Source organism: Castanea sativa, chromosome 9 (assembly GCF_040712315.1).
Source record: "Castanea sativa cultivar Marrone di Chiusa Pesio chromosome 9, ASM4071231v1".
In the NCBI taxonomy this organism is placed as follows: Eukaryota; Viridiplantae; Streptophyta; class Magnoliopsida; order Fagales; family Fagaceae; genus Castanea; species Castanea sativa.
The window spans coordinates 23,488,634-23,508,496 of NC_134021.1; the positions used below are offsets into that span (position 1 = coordinate 23,488,634).

Sequence of the window (19,863 nt, forward strand, 5' to 3'; positions counted from 1 at the left end):
TGAAAATCATTATATCTAATTCACTCAAATAATATAATTTCAATTATAATTTAGTTATTAACTATTAGCATAAGCTTAAAAACTTTTTATCATGATGTTTTTACCATAAATGGGAAGATAATAAATTAATTAAGTAACTCTTCAACAAACTTTAATTTGTTTGATATAATCTAGTTGTTGATGAGCTCAAGCTTGGATTATTTACAGCACCATCTAAACTTTTGTCTAGCTCTTATTTGTTGAAAACTTAATGGTTGACTGTTATGATATTATTATAATGATTTAAATCTAGTTTCTGGGGGGAAATGAATGAGAATATATGAAATTTAACTTAATTTGAGATAATCACTCTCAAGAAGAAGAATGAGAAAGGTGAAAATTTGAGAAAAGTGAAAAAAGGTTTTGATTTGTTGTCTAACTCCTACTAATTACCGGTATAAAAAATATATATAAATTACTGTAAGAGCATTAGTATCAGGCTTGGTAAACTAAAGTTTCAACAAAAATTTAACTAAATGCAATTAAAATGATGGTGCATCAAGCTCAACAAACTAACATTAAAATCTCTCTCTCTCTCTCTCTCTCTCTCTCTCTCTCTCTCTCTCTCTCTCTCTCTATATATATATATATATATATACACACACACACACACACAAAAACACAAACACACACCTTGGCCAAGGTTGCAATGGAGGATTGGTTGCTCATAGTGGAGTTGGCATCTTGGAGGGCGTTTGGATTGCGCGTTTGCGCGTCCACGTTTTTTCCTTTTTATTTTTATTTTTATTTTTACCTAGCCGCATGTTTTGACTTTTTAGCAGTGAACAGTGCACGAATGCACTGTTTACGGGTTCCACAAATTTCACTTTTCAGCAACTTTTTTATTAAAAATGGGTCCTACGGTACTATTCACACATTTAAAAATTATTTTGCTATAGCGTTTTCAATTTTTAGTTTTCAACAAAATAAGTTCTATCTAAACGGACCCTTGATGTAGCTTGCAGTAGCCACGACTTTCTCCCTCAACATTACAACGATGGGCTCCACTTATCAGTTGTCAGCTGGGGTTTATTTTTTACAGTGGCATATTTGGATTTATTCATGCGGTTGTTGCTGGCACCTGGTTTTGAGTTACTCGTAGATTTGGGCAAAATTGGGGTGCTTTTTGTTGGGGTTGCTTGAGTTGATTTTTAAAAAGAGAACAAAAAAGTAATATTTAAATGACTAGAGATAAAGTATTGATGTTTTTTTTTTTTTTGATAAGGATAAAATATTGATGTTGATGTAATTGTTTGTAAACAGTTGATTAACTAAAATAACAAAAAAGTGGAATTTTTGGGTCAACTGTGCTAAAGGTAAAATTACATTGAGGGTGATGCTAAAATAGACTATTTATTTCACACTCAATTAGTGTACACAATCATACACATTTATTAAACGGTTAAGTCAATTGGTGTCCAATAATATTTTTCCTCATTCTCAAAAAAAAGAAAAAAAATTTCCCACAAAAATATACTCACTAGGACCCAATATATCTAACAAAGGTTCGGATAATCCTCTTCTAAAAGGAGAAATAAAAATCCAGTTTTGCACTTATATATGTCGACTTGTGACAGAGCAGTAGGAGTAAGATTATGACTTAACAAGATTTTCATGATTCATGAGCCAAATAGTCAAATACACTATATTTTTTTTATTTACCGTTTTTCTGTTTTGAACCAAATTATCCAGAATACTCAATACAATAATACAACTACTCTCTCTCTCCCCACCTGTGGTGTTCGTATGGCACCACATGGAATTGGAAACCTTGACAAACCTCCTCCTAAAATACAGAAAACACAAAAACAGTTCCTAACTTCAAAGAGATAAAACAAAAAAGCCTTTCCTTTCAAGTTTCAAAGTACAGCCTTTTAGAATTCAAAAATTAAAATTGTATCTAAGAAACAAACAAACCCTAGCCCGTCAATGGCGGTTTCAGAGGAAGTGTGTTCCTCCGTCAAGTCCCGATCGTCTTCATCGGCCTCTAGCAGCGCCACCACCACTCACTACCTCGCAAAGTGCGTCCTCAGAGGAAGCGTCGTTCTTCAGGTCCTCTACGGTCACATCCGCTCCCCAACTTTCCTCGATGTCGTTTTCGCCAAGGTCACTTTTTTCTCTTTCTCCTTTTTCCCTTTTTGTTTACCTACCTTAGTTTTTGCTCCATTTTGTTTCAAATTTTGCTTTGCAATCACACACTATACCGGTTTGAAGAGCTATACGATTGGAATGCATAGCTTTGCTAATGTGTAGCCATTGATTTTGATTTTTCTTTGCTTGTTATTTCACTGAATATGTAAAAGTTTTTATGGTTTCTTTTTGTATTAAGTAATCAGCTAAACAATTAATAAGCATACTAACATGGTGTGAAATGAGAGGATTGAAAGAAAAAAAAAACCTCTAAGCTGAAATTTGGGATCAGTCTCTGATCTGCTTTGTCTGAATGAATTTTTGGGTAGCTGGTTAATGCATTTAATTTTGTTTTATGGTAGTGAAACCTTTAGTGGCGTTTGGTAGGGTAATGTTTTAGGATTCTTAGGATTCTCAGGAATATTTAAAGATTCTCATATTTGGTTGCAAATCACGTTAAGGAATTAGATGTCAGGGGAATCTGGATTCTCCCTTAAATCTCTCTCAATAGGAATGTGTATTCCCTTTAAAACAGGTGAGAATCCAGATTCCCCAAGCTTAAAAAAAATTGTATTTTTTATAAATTGATAATTTTAACCATTTGTCATTATCATTTAAGCAATCAAGATAAAATATAAAACAAATTATTATGGATTAAACTCTCATAAAATTATTATTAAGAATAAAAGCATTTGAGAATTTAAATAGTTATTTTTGTATTGTACCTGTCATTTTGAAATGTTAGACTATAATTTTAATGAATTTTTCATAATTAATAGTTTATATTTGGTTTTTCATTATTTATTTAGAGGAAGTTTTTTTTTTTTTTTTTTTAAGGATTTGGTAGTTCACATTCAAATCTAAGGATATAATAGGAAAAATAAATAATTCATTTAAGAATCTTGGGAATAAACCAAGCGTTATCATCTCACATTCCTAGGAATCTTAAGATATTCCCAATGAAACCAAACATAGGAATAGCTACATTCTTAGGAATGAGAATTACATTCCTAGGAATCTAGATGTCAAGAGTAATGTAGATTCCCCCGTACCAAATGCCACATTATCATATTCGTGTTACTTGCTAAATCCGACACTGATTAGTTGATGGCGTTTTGTTCAGGAGACATCCGTAGAGTTGGTAATAATTGCTGAAGATGGGATTGTACAATCTGTATGTGAGCAGCCTGTATTTGGCACTATTAAAGATATTGCCATCCTACCCTGGAATGAGAAGTTCGGTGCAGCACAAAGCCCACAGGTATGCTGCTTAATCCCCTTGTGTTGAACTTGTTATACGACATATATGCTTCAGTCGATTATATTTTTCGTTTTTGAAGAGAGAATCAAATATATTAAACGAATTAAGTTTGGGTGATTGAAAGTATTTCTCTAGGGTCTGAATACCATTTTTTTATTCTTCTCTTTTGTAGATGCTGGGTAAAGACCTTTTGATTGTTATTTCTGATTCGGGGAAGCTCTCATTTCTCACATTTTGCAATGAAATGCACAGGTTTTTCTATTTTCTTGCTCAGTTCCTTGTGAATGTAAGGAAGTGCTTTGTTACCTCTTTGTTTGATTTTTTAGGCTAGGTTACTACATTCTAAACTTGCTTACTGTATATTGATTGTTGACATAGGTTTTTCCCAGTGACACATGTTCAACTTTCTAATCCTGGAAACTCAAGGCATCAGCCTGGAAGAATGCTATCTGTTGATTCCAGGTAAGCCACTTTTGTGGCTAATTGCTTAAGCCTGTGCGCTTTGTTTTCTCATGTTTTCATTAAAGTTTAAATTTATATTTTCTTTCCCCGTTTGTTGGAATTGATTGGAATGCGAATGCGCAATATGAGAAATTGGTACTTACTGTAGAGTAGTACTGTAACATTCCTTTTGGGTACTATCTATGCGAACTAAATTTTGTGGCATTGGTCTTTTAATTAATTGGGCAATCTCTGTGAAAGTGGCCAAACACGTGTGCATGCATGGTTTTGGGTGATAAAAAGTATTATGAGTAACTGCTTATGTCAAATACATAAAGGCATTGAAATACTTTATTTTTTATTTCATTTTTTAAGCAATGTACTGATGGTACACACAGAAGATTTGAGGAGCTGGGATGAATGCCGTTTAGGTTAAATGTATAAAATTTTGTATTTCATCAAGGATCAGTATTAAGTCCGTATCTCTTTGTACTAGTGATGGATTAGCTCAATAAATTGATTGAGGAGGAAGTCCTTTGGTGTATGCTTTTAGCAGATTATATGGTTTTAGTGGATGAAACTAGAAGTGGAGTTAATGCCATGTGAGAAATTTGGCAAGACACTCTAGAATCTAAAGGCTTTCAATTAAGTAGGGCTACAACAAAGAACATGGAATGTAAGAAGTAAAAGTAGAAACAAAGATGAAGGGGTGGTAAGACTCGATGGTCAAGAGATACTAGAGAGAGAGAACTTCCAATATCTTGGACCAATAAATCTTAAAGATGAAGAGATTGAAGAATATGGGAATCATTGGATAAGAGACTGGTGGATGAAGTGGAGAAGTGCATTAGGAGTAGTGTGTGATCGTAGAATAATATTAAGTTAAAGGGAAAATTTTATAGACTGTTATAAGACCAGCTATGTGTTTATGTTACTTGATGTTGGGATGTTGAAAAGCAATATATTCATGAAATGAGTCTAGATGAAATGAGAAAGTTAAGATTGATTAGTGGAAATACATAGAAAGATAGGATTTGAAATTATGAAATCCGTTTAAAGATAGGGGTGACCTCTATTGATGAAAAGATGAAGGGGAGTCGCTTGAGATGGTTTGGTCATGTTCAAAGGAGAGTGACTAATGCACTGGTAAAAAAGAGTAAGTTAATTCAAGTTGAAGGAACGAAAAATGGTAGAGTAAGTCAAAAAATAACATTAGCAGAACTAGTAAAAAATGACATGTCAATTAATGAAGTGATAAAAACTATGATTTTGGATAGAATTGAATGGAGGAAAATGATGCATGTAACTGACCTTGACTAATCTGTTGAGGATACATAGCCAACCCAAAATTTGGGATTAAGGCTTTGTTTTTGTTATTGCTGTTGGTGATGTTCTTCTTATCAAAAAAGTGGGGAAAAAAAAAGTCCTACTTTATATAGGGTCAATATATGGACACATGCTTTTTGTTTGAACATTAATTCATCAACCAATATCAGGTAGGAAACCAATTGTTGGCATGGAATAGAGCTCAAACTTCCTTGCTAATATGTTTGTTTGTATTTTCTTTTCTCATCCCACAAGTATTGGAAGGAAAAGTATATGGAGTTTATAAAGATATTCTTTGAGTTCTAACTTTTATGATTTTCTTTTTACAGTGGCTGTTTCATTGCTGCTAGTGCATATGAAGATCGCTTGGCTTTGTTTTCTGTTTCAACAACTGATGGCAACGAAATTATTAATGAGGTTAAAAATATTTTGACTTGCTCCTGTTATAGATAGTGATTTGTTTTTCCGTATGGATAAAAGAAAACCATATGAAATTTTTTTTTTGATAAGTAAAGATTTAAGAAAACCATATGAAATTATTCCCTTGTTCTTAAATAATTGTCATTGGTTTTTTTTGGAACTAACATTAGCTGCTTTCCCACCTACTTAAGATTATCAACTTTTTAATATTACCTTAATTTTTCATTGAAAAGTCAAATGCTATATCAGATTGTTTTAATTGATAATTGAGCTTTTGGCCCAAAAGAGAGTGGGAAGGGAAGTCTGCTACATGAGGTGTACTCCCAGCTGATTTAGCTACCCTTGGGATTTGGTATATAACATTATGTATGGTAGATGTGTTGCAACATGCACTGTGGAATATATATACATGTGTGTGACAAAGGGATGAGTTCTGGGACATCCCAAAAAGGAATTTTGGACACTATAATTTGGGAGTGGAGGGAACATTTTGTTTAATTGACTCGTTTATTCTGTTAACATGAGAATTTCATGGGGAGTTACTTATATGTTCTCTTGTCTGACAAATTCAGAAACTGATTTATCCTCCTGAGAATGAAGGGGATGCAAGTATTGCCAAAAGCGTCCATAAAAACAGTATACGTGGCACTATATGGAGCATGTGCTTTATTACACAAGATTCCAGTCAACTGAGTCAGGAGCATAATCCTGTACTAGCCATTCTTCTACATAGGTATGGCAATTGAGTTTGTATTCATAGGGGAATGAAGTCTTGTTTTTCATTGTTTATGTGGCTGTAGGATGAAATTATTCTCTATTTCTATTCTACCAATGTTGTGCTAAGTTAAATCTAATTACAAACTAAAAATTTGGAACTGCAGGCGGGGTGCAGTCTTGAATGTACTGCTGTTGTTGGGGTGGAATATTAGAGAATCTGCTATACATGTTATTTCTCAGTTTGAAGAAGCTGGACCCCTAGCACATGATATTGTTGAAGTTCCTCACTCTCGTGGATATGCCTTTTTGTTCAGGGTTGGTGATGCTCTCTTAATGGATCTTAGAGATGCTCACAATCCTTCTTGTGTCTATCGAACAAGCTTAAATTTTTTACCTAATGCAGTGGATGAGCATGCTTTTGTTGAAGAATCATGTAGAGTACATGATGTTGATGATGAAGGTTTATTTAATGTTGCTGCTTGTGCTTTGCTCGAGTTGAGGGATTATGATCCTATGTGTATAGATGGTGACAATAGCAATGTAACTTCAACCTGCAAACATGCGTGCTCATGGAGTTGGGAACCAGAAAATCATAAAAATCCAAGGATGATTTTCTGTATAGATACCGGAGAACTTTTCATGATTGAAATATTTTTTGATTCTGATGGCCTCAAAGTTAATCTATCAGAATGTCTCTATAAAGGTCTATCATGCAAGGCACTTTTGTGGGTTCAAGGCGGATATCTGGCTGTGCTTGCGGAAATGGGGGATGGGATGGTCCTGACACTTTCGAATGGAAGACTGCATTACACAAGTCCTATTCAAAACATTGCACCAATATTAGATATGTCAGTTGTGGATTCCCATGATGAGAAACATGATCAAATGTTTGCATGCTGTGGAGTAGCACCAGAGGGATCGTTAAGGATTATACGTAGTGGTATTAGTGTAGAAAAACTATTGAGGACTGCTCCTATTTATCAAGGCATAACTGGTGCTTGGACAGTTCGAATGAAAGTAAATGATCCTTATCATTCCTTCCTTGTGCTATCATTTGTTGAGGAGACCCGGGTACTATCGGTTGGATTAAGTTTTTCTGATGTGACTGAATTAGTTGGTTTCCAGCCTGATGTCTGTACTTTGGCATGTGGCCTTGTAAGTGATGGTTTGCTTGTCCAGATTCACCAAAATGCAGTTAGGCTTTGTTTACCCACCAATGGTGCTCATTCTGATGGTATCCCCTTGTCCTCTCCGGTTTGCACATCTTGGTTTCCAGATAATACAAGTATTAGTTTGGGGGCAGTTGGACATAATATGATAGTTGTTTCCACCTCTAATCCATGTTTTTTATTGGTACTTGGGGTCAGATTGCTATCAGCTTATCATTATGAAATATATGAAATGCAGCGTTTGAGATTGCAAAATGAAATATCATGCATTTCTGTACCTCAAAAACCTTTTGAGCAAAAACAACCAAGTTCTTACACCCATATGGTAAATAATAGTGCCTTTCCATTGGGAATCGATGGTGGTAGAACCTTTGTTATTGGGACGCATAGGCCTTCAGTGGAAATATTGTCCTTTATACCTGATAAAGGTCTAAGAGTTCTTGCTTCAGGGATGATTTCATTAACAAATACCATAGGAACTGCTATAAGTGGCAGCATTCCTCAAGATGTAAGGCTCATACTGGTTGATAGGCTTTATATACTATCTGGTTTGAGGAATGGAATGCTGCTTCGATTTGAATGGCCTGATCCCTCCAAAACGTCTTCATCAGAATTTCCTAGATTACAACCTATTAGTTCTTTAGTAAATATAGGTACTGCTTTAACAGGTATTAGAGTGCCAGCTTCTTTTAGCCCACAGTTTAGCGAAGCAAATATATTTGAGAAGACAAATGACGTTCCAATAAATCTTCAATTGATTGCCATTCGTCGCATTGGCATTACACCTGTATTCTTGGTTCCCCTGAGTGATTCACTTGATGCAGATTTAATTACTCTTAGTGACAGACCTTGGTTGTTGCATACTGCAAGACACGGCCTCTCTTATACATCTATCTCATTTCAGCCGTCGACTCATGTGACCCCTGTATGTTCTATTGAATGTCCTAAAGGAATCTTATTCGTTGCAGAGAACAGTTTACATCTGGTGAGAACTTTCTTCTTTAGAGTCATACTTTGTGAAAATTTGGCTTTCAATTTTAAGACTATTCTTTACCAGTTTGTTGAAACTTATGTCTTCAATTACATGGAGTATGTAAGGCGAATATTGACAAGTAGTCCGTAGATGTATCATGATAACTTTTATAATAATGTACTCATCTTGTTTACGACTTTTACTTATAAACTTTTATTTATAAATTTTCAAATTGATATATTTATTATTATTATAAATTTTCTTATGGATATCTGGTTATTTTTTGTCCATCAAGTGATGTTTAAAAGTGTCTTATAATTTAAAGTTGACATTGGTTGAATTTTGAGTCTTTCTGCTTCCGTAGGAATGTTGGAAATATGAATTTAAGCTGGGGTTTTGCAATTCATTATTTACATTAATGGATTTTCCAAATGGATCTGTAATAATCTTTGGGTTTCATAGGATTATTGGAATTAAGTTGTAAATTTGAGCTGGGTTTTGTGCTAATAAGTGAAAGGGATGCGTATTAATTTATTGTCAAGGGCTGCCTCAATAAAGTTCCGTGCCCAATTTTATATTGAAAAATAAAAAAGGAAATTTAAATAAGGTTATATCTTTTTATCTTTTCGTCTCTTCTCCCTTTTCTTCCCCCTCTTTCCCCCTTTATTTCTTTTGAATATGTTTGAATCAAGTTGTTAACAATGTTTTTCTCTCAGATTTGTACATGTTGCTACTAGTCTGCATGGTACACTAACATTTATGATCTTGATTTTGTCCCTCTAGGTGGAGATGGTGCACAGTAAGAGGCTTAACGTGCAGAAATTTCATCTTGGGGGCACCCCACGAAAGGTCCTATATCATAGTGAAAGCAGGCTATTGCTTGTAATGAGAACTCAATTGAGCAATGATGTGTGTTCATCCGATATATGTTGCGTAGATCCTTTGAGTGGTTTAGTGCTATCATCTTTTAAACTTGAACCTAGAGAAACAGCCAAATCCATGGAATTAGTGAGGGTTGGAAATGAACAGGTCCTGGTGGTCGGGACTAATCTGTCTTCTGGTCCAGCCATAATGCCCAATGGTGAAGCTGAGAGGTATTCATCTGTCCCATGCCCTTCCTGCCAATATGTATATGTTGATTGGAAATGTGCTTCTTATGTCATATCTTTAGTTCCGTGCACGTTATATTTAACTGAATTTTTCTTTAACAGTACCAAAGGCCGTCTTATTGTCCTCTGTCTAGAACATGTGCAAAATTCAGATAGTGGATCAATAACATTCTGTTCAAAGGCAGGGTCAACTTCTCAACGAACTTCACCATTTCGTGAAATTGTTGGATATGCCACAGAACAGCTATCAAGCAGTAGTCTCTGTAGCAGCCCAGATGATACTAGCTGTGATGGAGTCAAACTTGAAGAGACTGAGTCATGGCAATTGCGATTAGCTTCTTCAACCACATGGCCTGGAATGGTCTATGCAATATGCACTTATCTTGATCGTTACTTCTTGGCATCTGCTGGTAATTATGTAAGTTGCTAAGTTCTTTTCTTTCTTTCTTCTTCTGTGATTGGTTTTCAAGTATCAAAAGCTATGTATGCATGCTTTTATGATGCTACAGTGACTTGTCTATGTATATGCCCTTCGCTGGTTAATATGTTGGTCTTTTATCTCAGTTTTACGTATGTGGCTTTCCAAGCGACAATCCTCAGAGGATGAAAAGGTTTGCTGGAGGAAGGACACGTCATATGATAACGTCTTTGACTTCATACTTTACTAGAATTGCTGTTGGTGATTGCCGTGATGGTATTCTTTTCTATTCTTACCATGAGGTAAGTGGTGAAGGTAGATTTTTGTCTGTAATTTAGTTTTGATACCAGTTAGCCTTTTTACAAAACAAACATGGGTTGTTCTTGTAATGTGTGTACTTATATCTCCTCATTACTTGTAGTTTTAGGATAATTGACTATATGGTTTTGATTCTTGAAATTAAATGATAATGGCCTCTTGATTGTGTAATTGGTCCTGAAACTTACTTTCTTTGCTTTCTTATATGTTAGGATTCGAAAAAACTGGAGCAACTTTACTGTGACCCATCACAAAGATTAGTTGCTGACTGTATTCTTATGGATGTTGACACTGCTGTTGTTTCAGATTGTAAGGGGAGCATTGCGGTTCTCTCATGTTCAGATCATTTAGAAAGTAAGTATTAGGTTAAAACATATGTGCCATTACAAAATTTTGTGTTTTAGACACCCATGTATTCTAGGTAATTACTATCTGATGTCCTGCTATCATGACTCTTCTCTAAACACTAATTCATTCAAGGTTGTAAAAGTCCAACTTTTACTTTTGGAAACAAAAGAGCACCACTATCGCACTTAGAATTGACTTTTGACTTGTACCTTAGAGAATAAAATCAGCTTTCATACTTTCATTTATTAATGATAACATTAGAATATGTTTCCATGACTTAAAAAAGAGCGAAGGGACATACGGGCCAATGAGTTCTTGCTCAAATGACATCTCCTCCCGTTCTAAGAGGAAAATAAAGGTTGAGGTTTTTGGTTTAAGTCCCATTATTTGCATGTGTAACTTACTAAGAAAAAAATAAATAAAAGGGACATTCTTATCATAAATAAATAAAGGGACATAAAGTACTTATGTATATGGTACTATCAAATCGTATTTCAAAAACATAGAGTAATTATTAGGGAAAATTACACCTTTCCACCCTAAACTATCATCTCAATTACACTTAATCCCCTGAATTATTGAAACATATGATTGTTTGGTCATGAAACCCCCTGAATTATTTTTCTGCTCCATTTGTTTGGGCAGACAACGTTTTTCCAAATTTTTTGTTTTTGTGTTTTCCTGCATTTGTTATCTTTGGAAACAAGCCAAGGAAAACAAGCCCCATCTGTCTTACCCTCTCTCTCCTCCCTTGTTCTCTCTCTCCTCTTTCTTTCTGTTCCTGATCTCTCTCTCTCTCTCTCTGGGCGGTGAGCAAGAAGACCCGGTAGCTCTTTTGTGCAGGTGATTGGCAGTGGTTGAGCCGAGTTGGGACCCAATGGCTCAATTTAGGGTGGCCGCAGCAGCTGGTTGAGCAGCCACCAAGTGTGGGGACTCATCAAAGCCTATGAGCTTAAAATCAAATTTGATCTCCTCTGCCTTCTCTTCCACCCTCTTCGCTGCTGCGTTAGTGATCTTGAGATAGTTATAATATGCTGCTAATCCTTCAGCTCAAACCCTTTTCCTCATTGACCCCCAAGCACTTTGTGTATAGGGAAGTGCCAATTAAGCTACAAAGCTATTGACACTTTAGTGATCTTCTCTTTCAGATTTGCCAGAGTTAAAGAGCCATTCGTGTCAGATTATTTAGTGAATTATCTCCTACATTGCCCCATTGCTAGAAATGTGTGGAATTTTTTATTTTACATGGTTTCAATTGGGTGATGCCCAATTCTGTTCTTGGCATGTTGGAGACTTGGAGAGGCACTGTGGGGGTTGCAAATGTGGGGCAGCGTGGGGTGTTGCCCTTACATGTCTCATGTGGTGCATTTGGAAAGAGGGGAACCGTTGAACATTTGAAAGAAAGGAACTTTTAGTGCCAAATCTTAAGCTCATGTTTTTCAAGACTCTATGTGGGGTTTCTCACCTTTTTTACTTTTTCTACAAGTTTTTTTCTAGATTTTGTTGATAAGTTGGCTTTAATACGATGAGTCTTGGCCTGTGTGTGTGTGTGTGTGTATATATATATCTTTGCTTCTTGTTTTTCCCTATTTTGCTTGTATGCTTCCTTTGTACATCGTTCCAGTTTTAATGAAATTCCATAAGAATATTATTAAAAAAAGAAAAGAAAAGAAAGCAATCGCTTAGTGACTTGTAGAAAAAAATTGCAAATTGAAGTTTGTAATTTTTTTTCTACATAGCTCAATAGAAAAAGTAACTGCACCATTAACTCATATTCATCTATAGCTTGCAATATGGCCATAAGTATTTGCTTCCTCTGGTTGTGGAATGCTAGTACGGCCATTGTTTTATCATGTGCTGGTCTTCTTGGAAGTGTGTATTACCAGATTTTCATGAGTCTAAAAGAAATTGTATTGAGAAGTAATTTGTATGCAATTTACGGTATGTCTATTTGTCTTAAGGGTTCCCGATCAGTAACTTCTGAAGATATCATCTTACCACCTTTGTGGAAATTGTTGATGATAGATTGCTTATAGCTAACCTAATGAAATGGGACATATTAATTTATATGTTGAATTTCAAATTGAGAGGAATCTCGGAAGTTGTACTATAGCCGCTGATTCATAAGTAAATGGGAATGAAAAACAAGTGAATACATTTTCTTGAAATATTCATAATTGTTATGCTATTGGTTTACTTATCCTGTTTTTTCTTTTGTGATGTGGCTTGAAAAATGAGACTGCTAATTTTTTAAATTGTTATTGCTCCATGTCCCAGATAACGCAAGTCCAGAATGCAACTTAACACTGAGCTCTGCCTATTATATGGGTGAGATAGCCATGAGCATCAGGAAGGTATTCCCCTGAGCTTCCATGTAAAATCATTTAGTAATCTACATTAATTTGTCAGTTCTATAGAATTTTGAAATTAGAGGGTATGATTAGTGACCTACCTGGAATTGGCAAGGGTACTTTCCTCACCATCTTTGAAATTTCGAAGTATAACATGGGTTCTTTTATTCGATTAAATGACATAAGGAAATGATTATCATGTAAATTTATATGTTTATGGTATTTTTGTTCCACACTATCTTTTAAATTTCGATTTTTTTTTTTATAGGTAATAAAGATATATATTCAAGAACACTACCTTATGCAGAAAAACATAAGGCAGAGAGAAAAATACAAAGGGAAGAGAGAGAGTAAAGAGATAAAAAAAGAAAAAGAAACTAAGTACACGAGAGAGCTAAGGAACATAGAGAGAGAATCACGAGAGGTGAGTCCCCAAGCCCTAGACCACTCAAACAGAGTGCCATTGAAAGAGGCTAAAAGCTGGTCATCCAAACTTTTCATGTCCTCAAACGTCCTCCTATTTCACTCCCTCCAAAGACACCACATTAAGCATAATGGAGCTAAATTCCAAATGCTAGACAATTATAAAATGTTTCTTTTATTCGGTTAAATGGCGTACATTATAAGCAAAAGATTTATCTTGTAAATCTATACACGTGATTTCTTTTTGGTTATTACTCGGAGATGGGATTAAAGAGCCTAAAACGATTTTGAGTTTTCAGTTTCCAGAAAAACAGTCTTATAGAGCCTAAAACGAATTATTAAATTTTGGTGTCATCCTAAGGCTTTACATGAATTAGGGGGTTAGGTCAAATAAATGTAGTATACAGCAGCATCTGATGGCCCCCTAAAGAAGAATAAAGTTTTCATCCAATTTAGTTTTAAGCAATCTGCTTTGTCATACAAACACTTGCATGTTGCTTTCAGTGCTGTCCATCATCTGTTCAATATTGATTTCCAGTGTCAGAAATCTACTAGAATCTTATCTATGATTAATTATGTGGGGCTTAGAATGTAAATGGCAATCTTTGCTCCAATTTTAAGTTGGGTTGGTTTGGATTGGATTTAATGTCAAATAATATCACAAGTAATCATTCATTTGCAGATCTTCTGGATTTTCTTATATAAATTTTGGGTCAAAATGTTCATTATATTCGTCAATTCAGATAATCGAAATAATAGCTTTTAAATGTTAAAATTAAATAACAGCTTTGTCCCTTATATATTCTCTTCTTGATAGGTTTATTGATATGTGATATGCTATGTATAACTTCTGGAGCTGGTTTTGGATCTAATGTATCTTCTATACATGATTGTAAAGCAAGCCAATGAACTATAACTAGCACCTTGTCCCTTTATATGTTCTATATGTGGAGGGCGAGGTTGTGGGTTCAAGACCTATTGGATGCATTTGTAACCTACCAATCAAAAAAATAAAAAAGATTTTCAAGCAGTCATTTTTTATGCATTAAATTTTTGGTATTTCCCGTCATGCTATTATTGATGTTTGTTAATGTTTTTGTTATAGGGATCATATTCATATAAACTTCCAGCTGATGATGTGCTGAATGCTATTGACCTGTCGCAAAACACTATCATTGCCAGTACACTATTAGGAAGCATTATAATATTTATTCCTATATCAAGGTATGCTTTTTTCAACAAATATAGTGTCTTTCTTCTTTTCATAGTATATGGATATTGGGGGCACATTTATGGTGAAGGCATGCAGTCCTTTAATATTTCTTTATTTTACATAAATGACGTTCAATGAAGACAATGAAGATAGATGCAGAGCAATAGCCGCCCTGCACCTTACCAATAGAGGTTTGGGATCCAATAATAAAGATACAATTTTAAAGGGCCCCTTGTAGGCTCTTTGATAGAAAACTCCCTTAACAATATAAAAATTAACCCCTTTTGACCATTTCTTTGGAAGAGTGGGTCATTAAAAGATATAGAATCACCCTGACTGCAATAGTCATTAGGCCTATTCCAAATATGATCAATCAACTTTGGGTTTGAAGCATTATGTATCAGTCAGATATGGTCCTCCTTAATCATGCCGTGACTGTCAATTAAGTGATCTTGTGCACATTTGATTTAATCTCTCCTTGCCTGTCCACATAGCAACTGAAGGAAGCATTTTAAGTCAGAAAAATTCTAGTGCTGATTTAAAGTTGCATACCATAATACAGTTTACTCCTTAATCTTCTCTGAAATGCCTTAAGGGAGACGCAATTCTGCTGGGGCCTGGAAAACACGGATGCGCGGATTGGGTCGGCACCCGAGTCCGATACGCACAGATGCCCCGTGCGGCCGTGGACACAGCTCCACGCTCATTTGTGAACGATTTTTTCTTTCTTCGTTTTCCAATTTGGCCCAATACGGTCCGAAATGGGCTGAAACAGGCCCCGAATCGGTCCAATATGGGCCAAAATAAGTGTCTAAAAAAAAAAAGGTAAAATTTTTTGTCAAAACAGTGTGTTTTGACATCCTAGTTAAAAATAAAAATAAAAATAAAACCTAAACTCTCTCTGACTCTCGTTCTATTTGATTATCTTTTATTTAGTTTTAGTTTCAAACTTTCAATCTTGTATTCTAATTTTTGAAAATCATGGAATGGCTATGTATTCAGTATTCACTTTATTATCTATTATTGCTCTTAAATTGGTATATATTTACCATTATATGAAAAAAATATGTTTAGCAATATATAGAAAATATAAATAAAAATATATTTAATAATTTATTGATAAACGTATCCCACCGCATCCGCTCCTTACTTTTTTAAAAATTACCGAGTCGCCGCATCAAACTTGCACCTGTGATTCCTAGGCTGGGGCACTGGTATGGGATTCCAACATTTGGAAAATTGATCAACTACCTTAAGAACTTGTTCATGCGATGCCCATTTAGTGTTTGCTCAGTTCCCCTATTTCAGTCCAAATTATTGCAAGATCCGTGTTGTAAATATTTGATATGACACATCTCAGCTTCACTACAAAAGAAAAAGCAGTGCAGGCTTGCATATGATCCTAAAATTTAATGTTGAATGTTTTAGTCAAGCAGGAAGCATGGCTGTAATTGACATCCCCCTCCCACAAAAAAAACCTCCTGCAATCAAATAGTTATATTATGATTAATTTATTATTATTTTTGCTTTGGAGCGTCGTTAACATTTTGATACTGCACTTACATATCACGGGGCAAAAAAAAAGATACTGCTCTTGAATCCCTTTTGTGTATGGTTGTGAAGCCTGGATTCAATTTCATCTTTTCAAATGTCATGTTTATGCAGGGAGGAGCATGAGCTCTTAGAAGCTGTCCAAGCTAGACTTGTGGTTCATCCACTGACTTCTCCTGTTTTAGGAAATGATCATGATGATTTCCGTAGCCGTGAAAATCCGGTAAGAAAAGTTGAAATTAATTTTATTTATTGGTTTTGTAACTGTAAAAACAAGCACCATGCATGAAATGGATAAGACTCAGGTTAAACTCCTTAGTGGTTGAACTTTAGGTTCCCCAATTAAATTTAACTATGTGATTGCGTTGACTAATGGACCACATGGTTGAGTTTAGAGCATTGTTGATACAACTATTTGGTTGAATTCAATTAAGGAACCTAAGGGACTATGCATAAGTTTTGACTGCACGAAACATTTAGTTTTTATATTTATGCAGAAACTTTTATTTTCTAATTGTATCTTGATGAATGTTAATGGTCCCATTATTGCATTCTAAGGGGGTCTTTGGCAAGTCATAGAACCTTGCTAGCTAAGAACAATTAACTGGTTTAGGTCAATTCAATTTTGAATTGATTTTTTTTTTTTTGGTTCAAACTTATATAAAAAATTAAACAGAGTTCATTAGTTTGCCAAGCACCCCGTAAAAATTTTGTAATGGTATGGATAAAAATTTGAGAACCATCTGGTTGTACCTTGTCAGTATAGCCACTCATTCCCTCCTTTTTCTCCCACCCCCCTTCTCCTCTCTTCCCTATCTTTTGCCTGTTCCTGGGCAGGAGATGTTCTGGTCATTGATCTATTGTCAATTTTCTGTTGATTCCAATCATGGTTTCTTCCATGTGGCACCCAGCTTTTAGGCTAAGCTTTTTGTTGCAGTTTGTAAGATGTGGTAAAATGGTAGTGGGGTATGTTAGTTGACGGGCCTTCCTAGGCAACCACCTGTTTAATTTTATTTTATCTTTGGTTGCACTTCTTCTTTTTGACTGACAGGTTGGGGTTCCTAAAATACTGGATGGCGACATGCTGACTCAGTTCCTGGAGCTTACAAGTAAGCAGCAAGAGGCCATATTGTCGTTACCTCTTGGTTCACCTGACACAGTAAAATCAAGCTTGAAACCACATGTACCTTCACCTATCCCGGTCAATCAGGTGGTGCAACTCCTTGAACGAGTTCATTATGCCTTGAATTGAATGTAATTTCTCTTCTTTTCTTCAATTGGTAAATCATGAGATGGATTTTCAAGCATCAATTATAGGTCATTTGCATACCAAATGTTAATGCATCTTCACTTGTCCTCTTTTTGCTTGGCCAAATGAATTCCAACCATAGGTTCTCAAAACTGTTACACACGAAATATTTGTCCAGTTGCAAAGTGACAACTGTTAAATATCAGGAATGATCAAAGGCTCAAATTTACAATATATATATATATATATATATATATATATATATATATATATATATATATTTTTTTTTTCTTTTTCGTTCATCTATATAGTGGGTAATAGTGTACAGGAAATAAATATCATTTAAGGCTTCCTTGCTGCATTTATGTAATTCCCACCTTGTTTATGTAATCTTCTATTGTTTGTAATTCAGACCATGTGAATAGACGGCGAAAATTGATTGTATTTTGGCTTAATATGCCTTTTTTCAGTTTAAAGCTGCAAACTTTATGCTTCTTTGAGGCAGGCTTTCTTTTAAGTGGTGGTCCATGTTCATATATCTAGAATCCTAGATGTGTTTATCTAGAATTGTATTCTTCTTTTATTAGTTGCTTGGATTCTTCATTATTGTTGAGAATACCATGGAAGAATGACAATGTGAAAGCAAGCTCTACAGCTGTCTACAAAGATTGTGCGGAACTTTCTGGTTTTAGTTTTTGCAATTTGCTTTTTATAATAAATGAGAATCGCGTGAGATAATTCAATCTCATGGGGTGGACAAGCTTACTTTACTGCTTAAAGGTTTGAGAACTAAATACAAGTTCTTGGAAGTCTTTTTAGTTGATAGCATGATTCATGAAATGCTGTCCTACCTTAAATTATTGAGTCATATAGATATTGATTAGCTGATGAGGTTTGGGCTTTATCTCCTGCTCTTAATCAAAAAGAATTTATAGTGAATTAGTGGTGTAATTAACAGAAAGTTATGCCAAGCACTATTTGAATCTAAGTCAATCAATTAAAAGTAATAATTGTGTGTGTGTAATAATACAACATGAACATCGGTATATGGGCGTATATCTTGCCCATGAGCCCAGTGTTGTAGATGCAAGAATGACACTCTTTGGGATTACAAGTTGATGGTTAATGGTAGAAACCAACTATGCTAGAATCTGGAATCATAATATATAAAGGGGATTTGGCATATTCCAAAATTATGGTAAAAAGAGTAATAGAATTGGTTTTTATTATTTATATACAATCTAACTTTTTAGCTCAAAAGGCTAGTTCAAAATTGGATTAGACATATTTGTGTTAAAAAAATAGTTTTTAACCTCCTTTTCAGATATTACATGCCCCAAATAAAGTTTTGTTGGTTCAAGTGCATGAGAAACTAGTTTTAACTCTGATTAAATTCAGACACATTTATTTCTACTAAAAAATTAGTTTTTATATTTTCTCTTGAAAGATTTTAGAAAAGTTTACCTACTAAATATTTTGACACTTACTATTACCAACATATATCAGCAATAAGTTTTGTTTAGGTAAACAAATCTAGGTTGATTTAGACAACCTTTTAGCCAAAAAAATTACAGATTTACATGACCTTATAATTATTTGACTTAAGCATTTGCATCAGTTCATGCAAAATTTCCTTTCTATTTTACACGAAAAAACCTACTTTTTTTTATTTTACACACTCACTCTTACAAAACACTCACATCAGTTTGTCTATTATACACGTTTATTCAAATAAAATATTCATTTCCTTCCCACCTTCATCTCTCTCACAGACCCAACACAACCCGGCACAGCCACCGTCATCAGCCACCATCGACGCCTCCGGCCTCCAATCACACCGGAATTCCAAAGAAAACCAGTAAAAAAAAAAAAAAACCCAATAAAAAAAAACCAAAAAAATCCAACACAACTCACACGGCCATCGTCATCAGCCACCATCTCTCTCAAGATCGACGCCTTCGGCCTCCAATCATACCGGAATCCCAAAGAAAACCAGTAAAAAAAAAACTAAAAAAATCCAAAGATTGATGAGATGAGAGAATATGAGAGCTGCTCCTCGGCGTCTAAGTCTTCGTCTTCGTCAATGTGGTGGCCTAATTTCTGCTCCTCGACGCTCAGAACAAAGCCTCAAGTTTCTCCGTTGGAAAACTTCGTTCGTGTTGTAGGCGACAGACTCGTCCGGTGACTCGGCTTGCTCGATCTTATAGGCGACAGACTCGACTTGCTCCTCGGTGATCGGTGGAAGCTAGAGCAGGCCAGATTGATGAGATGAGAGAAAGGGAGAGCTGTGCACCGAGTCTCTAATGAAAATGAGAAAGAGAGGGAGGTGAGAGTCAGTACAGAGAGGAGAGAGAAAAAACTATTAAAAAATCAAATAAACATGCTACTGTACCCGTGTAAATTTACA

General features: G+C 35.1%; 1 protein-coding gene across 2 annotated transcripts; it reads left to right on the plus strand.

The window, feature by feature from the left end:
- Positions 1–1,744: 1,744 nt before the first annotated feature.
- Positions 1,745–17,932, plus strand: LOC142610340 (DNA damage-binding protein 1). 2 transcript variants are annotated; one of them, XR_012839814.1, is made up of 15 exons: positions 1,745–2,145; positions 3,293–3,430; positions 3,603–3,682; positions 3,809–3,892; positions 5,527–5,614; positions 6,190–6,350; positions 6,499–8,488; positions 9,260–9,570; positions 9,688–10,003; positions 10,150–10,305; positions 10,628–10,675; positions 12,947–13,023; positions 14,549–14,667; positions 16,322–16,430; positions 17,259–17,688. XR_012839814.1 is itself a non-coding variant. In XM_075782145.1 (15 exons), exons 1-15 carry the CDS (start codon positions 1,969–1,971, stop codon positions 17,457–17,459), a joined length of 4,149 nt encoding a protein of 1,382 aa, XP_075638260.1. In that variant the 5' UTR covers positions 1,751–1,968; the 3' UTR covers positions 17,460–17,932. The 2 variants fall into 2 exon arrangements, 1 of the variants encoding a protein (XP_075638260.1); XM_075782145.1 differs by having other exon boundaries at positions 1,751–2,145; positions 10,534–10,675; positions 17,259–17,932.
- The last annotated feature ends 1,931 nt before the right edge of the window (positions 17,933–19,863 follow it).

Bases quoted from the DNA above. Each gene is read 5' to 3' on its own strand.
- LOC142610340 (XM_075782145.1), top strand. From the start codon at position 1,969: ATGGCGGTTTCAGAGGAAGTGTGTTCCTCCGTCAAGTCCCGATCGTCT. The intron at 10,676-12,946 runs GTAAGTATTAGG...TCCATGTCCCAG, and splicing joins ATGTTCAGATCATTTAGAAA to ATAACGCAAGTCCAGAATGC. The intron at 14,668-16,321 runs GTATGCTTTTTT...ATGTTTATGCAG, and splicing joins ATATTTATTCCTATATCAAG to GGAGGAGCATGAGCTCTTAG.